This window comes from Trichechus manatus, unplaced genomic scaffold (genome assembly GCF_000243295.1).
Source record: "Trichechus manatus latirostris isolate Lorelei unplaced genomic scaffold, TriManLat1.0 scaffold00045, whole genome shotgun sequence".
Lineage (NCBI taxonomy): Eukaryota > Metazoa > Chordata > Mammalia > Sirenia > Trichechidae > Trichechus > Trichechus manatus.
Window position 1 is genome coordinate 1294528 of NW_004443981.1, and position 14452 is coordinate 1308979.

Sequence of the window (14452 nt, forward strand, 5' to 3'; positions counted from 1 at the left end):
TCATAGCTCCCCTACAGGACAGAGTAGCACTGCCCATAGTGTTTTCAAGGCCGTAATCTTTATGGAAGCAGACTGCCACATCTTCCTCCCACAGAGCAGCTGGTAGGTGTGAACTGCCAACCTTTTGGTTAGCAGCCGAGTACTTAACCACTGTGCCACCAGGGCTCCTCTGTTACAGTTTATAGCCTTTCCAAATATTAAGTTCATCTTAAACCATCTTTTATTTGGAAACTGTCTATATACTCTGAAAAAAGAATTTACCCATATTTGTAAAGCACCTTAACTTCTCACTTTAAGGGATAGGAAGTTAAAAAGAGTCTCTGACACTGCAGACCATTTCCTTTTTTAAAGCAATTGTTTGTACTTTTTATAATTATAAAAATAATACATGCTCATTGTAGAAAACTTAGAACAATATAACAGAGAAAATAAAAATAACCTGTAACTTATTTATGATGTTTGTATGTATCTTTTTTCACTTAATTATAGAATATGATCATTTCACAGTTTAATGGCTATTATCATAGCCTACCATATAGTAGATTGCACTCTACCTATAAACGGAGATTTTAGATAATAGCTATTTCCAACATCATACTATAATTACATTAAAAAGTGAGCTCACAAGGGATAAATCTACAAATGAATCCTGAAATTCTTCATCTTTATACCACTATTATACTATTTATTCAATGGTGACAAAGATGGCAACAACAGAAAAGGTTATATGGCTACTTGATTTCAAAATTGTTCTACTTGAAAACATTCTTAAAGTCCAAAGTAATTTTGGTATTTTACCAATATGATGTCAAGTTTTTCCCTACCTTGCTATTGAAAGTTTCTCTCCTTTCTTCCAGTCCCACAGCACAACAGTGTGGCTGTCATCTATTCCAACTGAAGCCAAACGTTTCCCATCCGCTGTGAAAATTAATCAGCATGATATACTAAACATTAACATTCAAAAGATAAAAAAAAGATTCAATGCATATTCTAAAACCATAGCATTATATTTAAATTTCTGTAAAATACTGTTAAATGTTAGGCATGCATACACCTATAACAACAGCCAGAATTTATAAGGTGAGGAAATGGAATGTGTGGCTAATTGCCTCCATGAACAACTGCCTCCTTTGCTATGAGACTAGAACTGGATAGTACCCAGCTACCATTACTGAACATTTTAGTCAAAGATTATACTGCTAGATCCTGATCAAAAGGGGGAAAATGCAGAACAGAATTTAAAATTCTCATAGAATCCAGACTTTTTGGAGACATGAAGGTTAGATGAACCCCTGAAACTACTGTCCTAAGACAATCTGTAAACCCTAAACCAAAAATACCCCCTGAAGTCTTCTTAAAACCAAACAATAACTTAACTACTATACAGTATCTGCCTCGACCATTATGCTCTTTTAATAACTACTTATGTGGGATCAAATCGACAACAGCAACTCAAAAGATTAGGCAGGAAATTAAGGGGGCAGTAAGCTTATGTTAATGGGGGAGGAACAACCCAGAAAATGAGGGTGAGACTGGTTGAACAGCTTGAAGAATGCAATCGATGTCACTGAATTCTACATGTTGAAACTTGAATTGATGTACATTTTTGCTGTGTATATTCTCAGTTACAATAAAATAAATTATTTTAAAAAAAAGCTGAATAGGTTGAAGACATATCCTACAGAGATATGACCTCATTAACATAATAAAAATACCCTATTCTGAAATGGGCTTACATCCACGGGTATACGGGTCAGGATTCCAACACATATTTCAGGGGGACATAATTCAAGCCACAACACTATCACTTCACAGAAATATTATAAAAAAAATATTTCCACTCTCACCTGTCTCTTAGCCCTTTTACCCTAAACATTTTCAAAGTTTACTCTGTGGCTGTAAAACATTAATTGAGGTCAGAGTTTGCCCCAAGTGGAAGATATATACTACTAGTGGTAACAGAGATGATTTTAGGTGTTAGGCAAACATTTTTTATTTTAATAGAAACATGTTTATTTTAATGGGTACTAAAAATTATATTCATTAGATTATAAACTAGATAGCAAAGTCAATTTTCACAGTTGTGACTGCTTAGGATACCAGTGTGCATATTCGGTAACAGCTACGAAGACTGTAGCTAAATGACAAGTTTAGGCCAATACTGATTTACATTAAAATGTTATGTACTGCCTCTGCATTTTGATCATTCATAAGGAGGTAGAAAATGACCTTACCTGAGAAATCAACAGCACAGACACCATATTGGTGGGAGCCCTTTAATATTGACAATGGTTTAATGGTTTCTGTATCCCATACATGAATTGAAGGATCCCTACCTACCTAAAATAGGAAGAATTATGAAAGTCATTTTATACAACTATTTATTTTCATATCTATTAAAAGGAAATAAAACAGAAAAATTTTCATCTCCGCTTAAGATCACATTTCCTGACAAGGAGGTATTCTTTGTACTCTATTCTCAAAAAAAAAAAATTAGACTTGTCATTTAAATTGCAAAACACTCAAATAAAATGCTTCAGAAGCACTTTTCTTTTTTAGTAAACAAATATTTTATTCATTTTGAACAATTTTAAGAAATACATTTATTTTAGAAGTCTACAACTTTATAGAGCTGGGACTGGTTGGCTTGTAATATAATACAGGAAAGAAATGGAAAACACTGCGAGAAGCATGTGCTCAATTAATGTTTTTTAGTAAATGGAGGAAGGGAAGGAGAAAAGAGGAAGAGAAGAAGAAAAAGAAAAAAAGTGAGGGGAGGCACAAAAGGAAGGAGGGAAGAATGGGAGAAAGACAAAAAGAAGAATTTTCTCTCCTTTCAGAGAAGCTATATAGGATGATGAAAGTTGACCCACCAATATTTCCTAGAAGTAACAGAGCCTTAAGTATATTTACACAGTGTCTGGAGCCAGCCAGCCAAAGAGCTTTAAGCTTTACTACTTATTAGCTGATTGATCTTGGGCAAATTATTTTAATTTCTCTAAGCCTAAACTTCCTCATATATAAACTGGGGAAAATTATCTTACTCTCAGAAGGCTGAGGTGAGAATAAAATAAATATATATTAAGAAACTTGTAAAGTGCTTACTTATAGCAGGAATCTATTAGCATCACCACTTCGCTTTCTTTTCTGAGAATACTCATAGAGAGAGGTATCAGTTAAGACTTTTCTTAGTATTTTCTATTTTAATATTTGTGCTTTCTACTTTGGTAAACCAGAATAGGTTACCACTATGGCTGCAAAACAAAAACACAGTCATCCTGTTTGTCACAGAAGATTTGTTAGGTAATTTATTATACTATTTTAGATAACTCAATCTGAGCCAGATTTCTAGTTTCTGTGTTTTTTGTAATTTTTACTCATTAAGGTTAAGTGTCAGTACTACCATAACAGAAAGACAAGCCAGAACTCTCGGTTCCAAATTTAAATTAAAACGATACTGTTTAAAACAATAAAACTATAAAGAAAATGACAGGAAAAAGTTGAGGTAAATTTTATTAACAATATGAAAATAAAATCCCAGTCCAAAGAATTCTTTATTCTTCACTTCTTAGCATCCAAAATATATAAAAAGAAGTGAACCAACCCAACTTTAATACACAGAAAAAGGTCTAGCCTACCTGGCCTGTTGCCACATAGTCTTTCAAAGGATGAACAGCCAGGCAGAGAATATCATCATCATGACCCAGGTAAAAGCGCTGTGTGTTCTGTTGTCGATTGTAAATGACACCCACTGCTGCCACATGGTACACAATTTCACCAATTTGAGTATAAAAGAGATTACTTCGGCAGTCATAACCTCTGTAACTAATATAGAAAATATATCATAGTAAATTAACTTTGGCCTTTTTGTGACCGATATGGAATATAGAGAGGAGAAGTGGTATTTTTTGGGTTATTCAATTTCCAGTTTTACAGGACACTGAACAATTAAAAGATAATATCTCAGGTCCCATAAACTTTTATGAACTGCTCTGATTTCAAACAGCCACTAAATCCAAGCTATAATACTGACTGAAAAAAGCAATGTGCAAAACACTGTACATAACAACAACAAAAAAAAATACCCAGCGCCATTGAGTCGATTGTGACTCACAGTGACCCTATAGGACAGAGCAGAACTGCCCCCATAGGGTTTCCAAGGAATGGCTGGAACTGCTGACATTTTGGTTGGCAGTTGTAGCCCTTAACCACTGTGCACTATTATTTATGTAGGTAAAATATTAAACTTGTATACTATAAAACAAAAAGTTGCTTTTTTGAAAATGAAAGGGTATAGAAAACAATTTGTATTTGTATATGCAAAAATACATCTGAAACTAAGTAAAAATTACCTTTGGTGCAGGGAAATGCTGGTGCTGGAGAGAGCAAAGGTGGGAGGGAGATTTCCAAAGTATACCCTTTCATGCGCAACCATGAGAATATAATACATATTCCAAAAAAAAATTTAAAAAACAATTTTAACATATTATCACATCCAGGAATAAATAGCTAAATCTTCCTAAAATGGTCAGTATAATTTCATTTATAACAACCTTTCTTTGAGCTTCTTTGAGCATCTGTAAAACGAACTATGTAGAAATATGCTACCTGATATAACACTGGGGGAAAAATATTTTTACTAAGTAAATCTCTTTCAAATTCTTTAAAAGCATTATTAAGCAGGTAAGAAAATGACTGCTGGAAGAGGTTAGGAAGGAGCTGGATTGAAAAATTTGTTGTTGCCAAGCTGAAATGTGAGATCTGTGTTGTCAGATGTTCTAAGAGAAATCCAGAAATTGCATTTTACTGAAATGAAAATATGAAGACCAAAATGCTAAGGTCAAAAGAAGCCACACTATCATTCCAAATCAGACATATTTGAGGGAGACGATTATTTCTTATATTTTACATATTTTCATTTGTTTACAGAAAGAAGGTTCATTTCAATGAATATAATAGTAAATTTTCTAAGAAATTTATTTTGCTTGTATTCGATAAACACCTATATAGCGTTTATTATGTGTCACACAATGTTCTAAGTCACTACAAATACTGAGTCATTTACTTCTGATCAGAACTCTTTGAAGTAGGCGCTGTTACTATCTCCACTTTACGGACGGGTAAACAGAGGCATAGAGACGGTATTTCACTTGCTCAAAGTTACACCAGCTAGTAAGTAACCAAAATCCAAACATGTAAGTGAGAAACAGCTGTTTATACCCATGAACAAAGTGTAGTCGAATACTATTTCCTGGAGCCCGCTCTCTTCTTTTAGAAGTAGAACTTTTTTGTTTCTCTTTGCATTGCTCTTTAAGCTGAGGTAGATCTTCTTTGTAAACCTTAAAAAAAATGTGTATAAGTTGGAATATTCTTAGAATATATATCAATAAAGGTGTTTATACACTCCTAATATAACTTTCATACATTGTGGTTACTGTTGCTTATTAAAGCTTTAACAATTGTCTTAGATGACTAGGCACTTTATGAAACTTTCTTAGAAAGAACTAATTTACATTTTTTATATAGCACACTGACAAACATGTATTTAGTGTTCCAGGAAACTTTTATCCTTCATAAGAAATTATTTTAAAGGAAATAAATGGGAGTGTACTGTGACAAAACCTATAGGCAAATATAATACAAACACACAAAGTATACCAGGCATTTATTTACTATAAAAGAATATTTTACAGAAGTGTACTTTAACTCTTAAAGAAAAAAAATAACCACACATTGCTTGGAAAATTCAAAACCATCAAAGATAACAATAGATGAGTAAAGAGCAGGGAGCAAGGTAATAGAAGAAACTGCATATTTCAGGGAAAAATTGCATGATAATAAAAGATTACCTGCCGACGGTAAGTGAGCTGTGTTTCTTGTTCAATTTCAGAATCCAGTTCTGGAACATCAGACAGATCTGAATCTGATTCATCACTATTAGAGTCAGCCAGACTTTCTGTAATTTTTTAAAATAAAATGTTATATGTTTAAAAAGATTAATTTTCAAAACAGCACTGTAAAATTAATGATTAAAAGCTGACTACTGTCAGCTGACATGGAGACAAGCCATCAAACAATCAAATGAAATTACCTATTCAAGGGACACTGTACTACAGATTATCTTCCTCTCCACTCACTGCAAACTCAATAGCTCCTTTAAATCCCTTCACTGGCTCCCCAATGACAGCTACATCAAATTTAAATGTCTGTCCAAATATAAGTGAATATAACCTACAATTAACGTGAAAAGTAGCTAAAAATACTATATGCAACAGGTGAATTAACATTAGATAATTTTTCTTTGTCAAAAAAGCACAGGCAACACCTAGATACCAGTCTTCCAGAGTATATATTAAATGTTTGTTTTGCTAATATAACTGTTTCTTCACTTGTCATTTAATAGATTTAAATGCAACCAAAAGCACTTTGTATTTCATGCTCTGTGACATCTGACTTTAAGTATATAGACCTAATATTTTAATATAGAATTTCTACTACTAATAAGGTGTACTGTTAGGTTATGAGGCTAGATTATACTTCAATGCTAAAATTGTTATTTTGGGGTTACTGACGTTATTTGCAGGGAAACTGGTTACATAGTGTGACTACTCACCTTGGGGTGCTATATGAAGAGTATCTTTTAGTTTTCTTTCAGGAATAAATCTCCACTGAAAGACAGAGTGATCTGCTCCACCAATAGAAATAACCCACTGATAATCATGTGACCATCTCACATTAGTTACGTGAGCCGAATGGCCAATATATTTCTTAAACTTGGCCCCTACAACAAAAACATATCTTTAAATTGATAAACAAATGTAAACACAAATTATATAAATACCACTTCAAACGACAATTTCTATATGTGAACCAGTGTATCCCCCTTCCATTATCTTAACAATTATGATCAAAGAGAAAAGTGTTAATTCAAACATTTGTTGAGTGAATAAACAAATGAACTTTCATCAATGGATGCAAATCTTTGTTCTACTAATTCACAATATAATTTGGTAGGAACCACAGGGCTATAAGGTATCATTTTACTGCTTTGAGAAAAGCATGACTCCTCAAGGGGATCAGCTTTTTTTCATATTAAGACATTTGAATATTTTGGCCTGAGGCCTTTGGTTTTAAGTAAAATTGAAAGGACCAAGCTTACTCCACCTCTGCCCTCACTATTCTCACCCCAAGCAGCAAGAGGATCCTTTTAAAATGTAAATCATCAACAAAATACTAGCAACCTGAATCCATAAACATAATAAAGGATTATACACTATGAACAAGTGAGATTTATGCCAGGTATGCCAGGTTCATTCAAAATACAAAATTCAATCAATGTAATACATCATAGTAATCAAATAAAGGATAAAAACCACATGATCACCTCAACAGATGCAGAAAAGGCATTTGGCAAAATCTGACACTCTTTCATGATAAAAACACTCCACCAACTAGGAATAGAAAGGAACTTCCTTAACCTGATAAAGAGGACACAGATGTCAGTAAACTGTACTACAGATTATCCTCCTCTCCACTCACTGCAAAATCTATGAAAAGTCCACAGTTAACATTATACTTAATGGTTAAAGTATGAGCTTTCCCCCTAAGATCAGGAACAAGACAAGGATGTCTACTCTCACTACTTCTATTCAATATTATACTGGAGACTGTAATCAGGGCAGTTAGACAATAAAAAGAAATAACAGGCATCTAGACTGGAAGGGGAGAAGTAAAATTATCTCTACTTGCACATGACATGATCTTATATGTAGAAAATCCTAAGGAATTCACTAAAAAACTCTGAGAACGAATAAACAAGTTCATTAATATTACAGAGTATAAGATCAGAGTACAAAATCACTTGTATTTCTATATACTAGCAATGAACGATCCAAAAATGAAATTCAGGAAACAATTCTATTTACAAAATCATAAAAAATAAAATACTTAGAAATAAATTTAATACTACAAGTGTTAAAATTTGTACACTGAAAACTACAAAACCTCATTGGAAGAAATAGAAGAAGACTCAAATAAGTGGAAAGACATCGTGTATCGATGGTTTGAAGACTTAACATTGTTAAGGAATCAATAAAGCAATAATCCACCAACTGATCTACAGATTCAGTATAAACCCTATAAAAATCCCAGCTAGCTTTTTGCAGAAACTGACAAGCTGATCCTAAAATTCATATGAAAATGCAAGAGACCCAGAATAGCCAAAACAATCTTGAAAAAGAACAAAATTGGAGCACTCACACTTCCTCATTTCAAGATTTACTATAAAGCTATATTAATCAAGATTGTGTGGCATTGGCATTAGGACAGACATAGATCAATGGAATAGAATTGAGAGTCCAGAAATAAACCCATCAAATGATTTTCAACAACAGTGATGATAAGACAGTTCAATGGTGGAAAGAACAGTCTTTTCAATATACAGTGTTTTGGAGACACCGGGATATCCACATGCTAAAGAATGAATTTGGACCTCTACCTTACACTACATGTAAAAATTAACTCAAAATGAATCAAAGACCTAAATTTAAGAGCTAAAGCTATGAAACTCTCAGAAGAAAATACATGTGTAGATATTTGTGGCCTTAGACTGCGCAACAGTTTTTAGACATGACACCAAAAACAAAAGCAATAACAACAAAAAATAGACAGACTGGACTTCATCAAAATTAAAAACGTTTGTGCATCAAAGGACACAGGAAGAAAGTAAAAAGCCAAGCTACAGAATGAGAGAAAATACTTGCAAATCATATACCTAGTAAGGGTTTAATGTCCAGAATATATACAGAACACCCACAACTCAACAACAACAAAACAACACAATTAAAAAATGGGCAAGGCATCTGAATAGACATTTTTGCAAGTAAGATATACAAATGGCCAATAAGCACATAAAAAGATGTTCGACACCAATACTTAGTAGGGAAATACAAATGAAAATCACAATAAGATACCACTTTACACCAACTAAAATGGCTAGAATAAAAAAGATAATAGCAAGTGTTGGCAAGGATGTAGAGAAGCTGGAACTCTCATATATTGCCGGTGAGAATGTAAAATGGTGCAGCTGTTGTGGAAAACAGTCCGGCAGTTCCTCAAAAAGTTAAACATATGACCTAGTATTCTACTCTTAGGTATATACCCAAGACAAATAAAACATACATCCACACAAAAACCTGTACCTGAATGTTTATAGTAGCACTACTTATCATAGCCCCAAAGTAGAAACAATCCAAATGTCCATCAACAGATGAGTTGATAAACAAAATGTAGTATAGCATATAATTAAGTATTATTTGGCAATAATAAGAAATGAACTACTGATACATGCTCCAACATGAGTAATGCATGCTGAAAACATGAAAGAAGCCAGACCCCCCCCCAAAAAGCCACATATTGTATGATTCAATTTATATGAAATATCCAGAATAAGCAAATCCAGAGAGACAGAAAGTAGATCAAAGTGGTTGCCAGGAGCTGGGGATGGGGGGACGAGGGGATTGGGAATGACTACTAAATGGGTAAAAGGTTTCTTTTTGGGGTTATGAAAATGTTTGGGAACTAGATAGCGGTGGTGGTTGCACAATCTTGTGAATAAACTAAAAATCACTGAACTGTATACTTTGAGAGTGAGTTTTGCGATATGTGAACTGTATCTCCGTTTTTTAAAAAACTGTATCAAAGTACGTTACTCTTCTGCTCCAAACCCTCCAATGACTCCTCATTCCCGGGAAAGTCAGCCATACTCTATAGGGCCTTAAGGGGAAAAAAAAAAGAAAAACCTGCCCAACCTTGGTCAGATTGACAAATGGACAACTAACAATAGATTTTCACCTAAACGTAAGTAGCCTACATTCTTCAATGACCCTGAGGACTTTCTGCAACACATTCCACAATAATTAAATTCTCTCTAATAAAGAAACATGATGAACAGCTAAACATGGAGATCTTCCTTCTGTAAATTCTTTGTAATAGACTTGATTTTCAGTGAAACACTTCCCTCATGTTTAAAAATTACGGCTTTAAAAAATCCGTTCTATAAAATTTTGATAGTACTAAGGCCAGAATTCTTGTTAGATGTCATCCAGTTGGTCCCCAACTCATAGTGACCCTATGTACAATAGAACTGAATGCTGCCTGGTCCTTCACCATCCCCAAGGATCATTTATGGATTGGACCACTGTGATCCATAGGGTTTTCTTTGGCTGATTTTCAAAAGTAGACTGCCAGGTCTTTCCTCTCGGTCTGTTTTAGTCTGGAAGCTCTGCTGAAACTTGTTCAGCATCACAGCGCATGAAAAGTTTCCACTGACGGATGGTGTCTGCACTTGAGGTGTAGTGGCCAAGAATCAAAGCTGGTTCTTCCACATGGAAGGTGAGAATTCCAGGACTGAACCACCAAGGGCAGAGTAGACATACTAAGTTAGATGGCTATTTTCCCTCAATTTTTTATTTTGAAAAATTTTAAACTTACAGAAAAATTGCAAGTCTAGTTCAATAAACACCCACAAACCCTTCAATTTAACCCGTCAGCTAAATTCACCAATTTTAAAAATTTTACATTTTAACCATTTGAGAGTTAGTTGCAGACAATACAAAATTTCACTCCTAAATATGTAAATACATAGCTGCTAATATCAAGGACATTTTCCTAAATAACTACAATATAACCATCGAAAGCAGGAAATTTAATATTAATAAAGTTATTTAATATGCATTCTGTATTCAAATACACCTGATTATCCTAACAATGTCCATTATAGCTGTTTTCTAATCCAGGTATTTGCAGAATGTTCTTCAATTTGGTTTTGTCTGATGTTTCCTTATGATTAGACTCAGGTGATGTGTTTTTGGAATAGGTGATACTGCGTTTTTTTAGGTATATCATTTCAGGGGGCATAGTCAGTTCTATAATTAGTGATGTTAAGTTTTATCATTTGACTAAGGTAGTATACACCAGATTTCTCCACTGTAAAAGAATGACTCAGCTTTACAGTTAATTTTTTTACAAAAATTTGTGTGGTGACAGAAACTTTTATAGTCCCAAGTTTAGAATAAAAAACCAAACCAAACCAGTTGCCGTGGAGTCATCTCCAACTCATGGTGACCCCATGTGTGTCACAGTAGAACTGTGCTCAATAGGGTTTTCAATGGCTGATTTTTTGGAAGTAGATCACCAGGCCTTTCTTCTGAGGCACCCCTGGGTAGACTCGAACTCCCAACCTTTCAGTTAGCGGACAAGTGTGTTAACCATTTGCACCACCCAGAACTCCAAGTTTAGAATACCTTCCTTTATATCCCATTTAGCTAAGCCTGATATGTGACAACATATATGTATCCCTGTTAAAGTATACTGAACACAAAGAGGTTTAGCTACATTTTGATAATGTTTTAAAAGTTTTACATTAAGTTATAGAAGGCCTCTATGCCAGGATGGCCAAGCTCCATACAAAAAAAATTAGACCCTTAAGTTTGACATTAGTTATGCTACATGTTGTTGGTAGGTGCTGATGAATTGGTTACAACTCACAGCACCCCTGCCTACAACAGAACGAAACGCTGCCCAGTCCTGTGCCAATCTCACAATCATTGTTATGCTTGAGCCAGTTGTTGTAGCCACTGTGTCAATCTATCTTATTGAAGATCTTCCTCTTATTTGCTGACCCTCTGCTTTACCAAGCATTATGTCCTTCGCCAGGGACTGGTCCCTCCTGATAATGTCTAAAGTACATGAGACAAAGTCTCGCCATCCTCGCTTCTAACGAGCATTCTGGCGGTACTTTTTCCAAGACAGATCTCTTCGTTCTTCTGGCAGTTTATAGTATTTTCAGCATTCTTCGCCAACATCATAATTTAAAGGAATCAATTCTTTTTCAGTCTTTCTTATTCTTTGTGCAGCTTTTGCATGCATATGAGGCGACTGAAAATAATATGGATTGGGTCAGGTGCACCTTAGTCTTCAAAATGACATCTTTGCTTTTTAACACTTCAAAGAGGTCTTTTGCAGCATACTGCCCAATGCAAAACATCTTTGATTTCTTGACTGCTGCTTTCAGGGTGTTGACTGTGGATCCAAGTAAAATGAAATCCTTGACAACTTCAATATTTTCTCTGTTTATCATGATGTTTTGCTTATTGGTCCAGTTGTGAGGATTTTTGTTTTCCTTAAGTTGAGGTGAAATACATACTGAAGGCTGTAGTCTTTGCTCTTTATCAGTGCTTCAAGTCCTCTTCATTTTCCGCAAGCAAGGCTGTGTCATCTGCATAATGCAGGTGGTTAATGAGTCTTCCTCCAATCCTGATGCTCTGTTCTTCTACATACAGCCCAGCTTCTCAGATTATTTACTCAGCAAACAGATTGGATAAGTATGGTGAAAGGATACAACCCTGAAGTACACCTTTCCTGACTTTAAAACATGCAGTATCCCCTTATTCTGTTAGAATGACTGCCTCTTTGTCTAGGGTTCCTCAGGAGCACAATTAAGTGTTCTGGAGTTCCCACTCTTCACAGCGTTATCTATAATTTGTTATGATCCACACAGTCAAATGCCTCTGCATAATCATTAAAACACAGGTAAACACATCTTTCTGGGTATTCTCTGCTTTCAGCCACGATCCATCTGACATCAGCAATGACATCCCAGGTTGCATATCCTCCTCTGAATCTAGCTTGAAACTCCGGCAGTTCCCTCCCTGTTGAAGAACTGCTGTAACCACTTTGAACGATCTTCAGCAAATTTTTACTTGCGTGTGATATTAATGATACTGTTTGATAATTTCCACATTCTGTTGGATCACTTTTCTTTTGAATGGGCACAAATGTGGATCTCTTCCAGTTGGTTGGCCAGTAGCTGTCTTCCAAATTCTTGGCATAGACGAGTGAGCACTTCCAACACTGCATTTGTTTGTTGAAACATATCAATTAGTATTCCATCAATTCCTGAAGCCCTGTTTATTGTCAATGCCTTCGGTGCAGCTTGGACTTCTTCCTCTAATACCATTGGTTTTTGATCATATATTACCTCCTGAAATGGCTGACTGTCAACAAACTCTTCTTGGTACAGTGACTCTGTGTATTCTTTCCATCTTCTTTTGATGCTTCCTGTATCGTTCAATATTTTCCCCACAGAATCTTCAATACTGCAACTCAAGGCCTGAATTTTTTTCTTCTGTTTTTTCAGCTTGAGAAGTGCCAAGTGTGTTTTTCCCCTTTGGCTTTCTATCTCCAGGTCTTTGCACATTTCATTATAATACTTTGTCTCTTTGAGCCACCCTTTGAAATCTTCTGTTCAGCTCTTTTATTTCATCATTTCTTCCTTCAGCTTTAGCTACTCTACCTTCGAGAGTAAATTTAAGAGTCTCTTCTGACATCCATTTTTGTTTTTTCTTCCTTTCCTGTCTTTTTAATGACTTCTGCTTTCTTCATGTATGATATCCTCGATGTCATTCCATAACTCATCTGGTCTTCAGTCATTAATGTTCAGTGCATCAAATCTATGCTTGAGATGGTCTCTAAATTTAAGTGGGATATACTCAAGGTCCTATTTTGGCTCTTGTAGACTTGCTCTGATTTTCTTCAGCTTCAACTTGAACTTGTGTATGAAGAAATAATGGTCTGTTCCACGGTTGGCCCTGGCCTTGTTCTGACTGATGATATTGAGCTTCTCCATTGTCTCTTTCCACAGATGCATTGATTTGAGTCCTGTGTATTCCACCTGGCAAGGTCTACACATATAGTCGCAGTTTATGTTGTTGAAAAAAAGGTATTTGCAATGAAGTTGGTCTTGCAAAACTCTATCATGTGCTCTCCGGTGCCATTTCTACACCAAAGCCATATTTTCCAACTACTGATCCTTCGTTTCCAACTTTTGGACTTCAATCATCAGTAACCATCAACGCATTTTGATTGCGTTTGATCACTTTCAGACTGCAAGAGTTGGTAAAAATCTTCAATTTCTTCATCTTTGGCCTTAGTGGTTGGTGCATAATTTTGAATAATAGTTGTATTAACTGATCTTCCTTGTAGACATATGGATATTATCCTATCACTGACAGCATCGTACTTCAGGCTAGTCTGGAAACGTTCTTTTTGACAATGAATGTGACATCATTCCTCTTCAATTTGTCATCCCTGGTGTCTTAGTCATCTAATGCTGCTATAACAGAAATACCACAAGTGGATGGCTTTGACAAAGAAAAATTTATTCTCTCACAGTCTAGTAGCCTAGGAGTTCAAATTCAGGGTGCCAGCTCTAGGGGAAGGTTTTCTCTCTCTGTCGGCTCTGGAGGAAGGTCCTTGTCATCAATCTTCCCCTGGCCTAGGAGCTTCTCAGCACAGGAACCTTGGGGTCCAAAGCACATACTACGCTCCCAGCATTGCTTTCTCGGAGTTATGAAGTCCCCCATGTCTCTCTGCTTGCTTCTCTCCTTTTTTT

General features: G+C 35.3%; 1 protein-coding gene across 3 annotated transcripts in view; it reads right to left on the reverse strand.

The window, feature by feature from the left end:
- EML5 (EMAP like 5) overlaps positions 1–14452 on the reverse strand; it is a 144108-nt gene that overhangs the window by 72943 nt on the left and 56713 nt on the right. For all 3 annotated transcript variants that reach the window (XM_004376655.2, XM_023731680.1, XM_023731681.1), the window contains exons 11-16: positions 6614–6781; positions 5850–5956; positions 5221–5339; positions 3639–3825; positions 2235–2340; positions 825–918 (exon numbers count right to left, since the gene is read on the reverse strand). In XM_004376655.2, coding sequence (XP_004376712.1) covers positions 825–918; positions 2235–2340; positions 3639–3825; positions 5221–5339; positions 5850–5956; positions 6614–6781 — 781 coding nt within the window. The remainder of the gene's footprint in view (positions 1–824; positions 919–2234; positions 2341–3638; positions 3826–5220; positions 5340–5849; positions 5957–6613; positions 6782–14452) is intronic.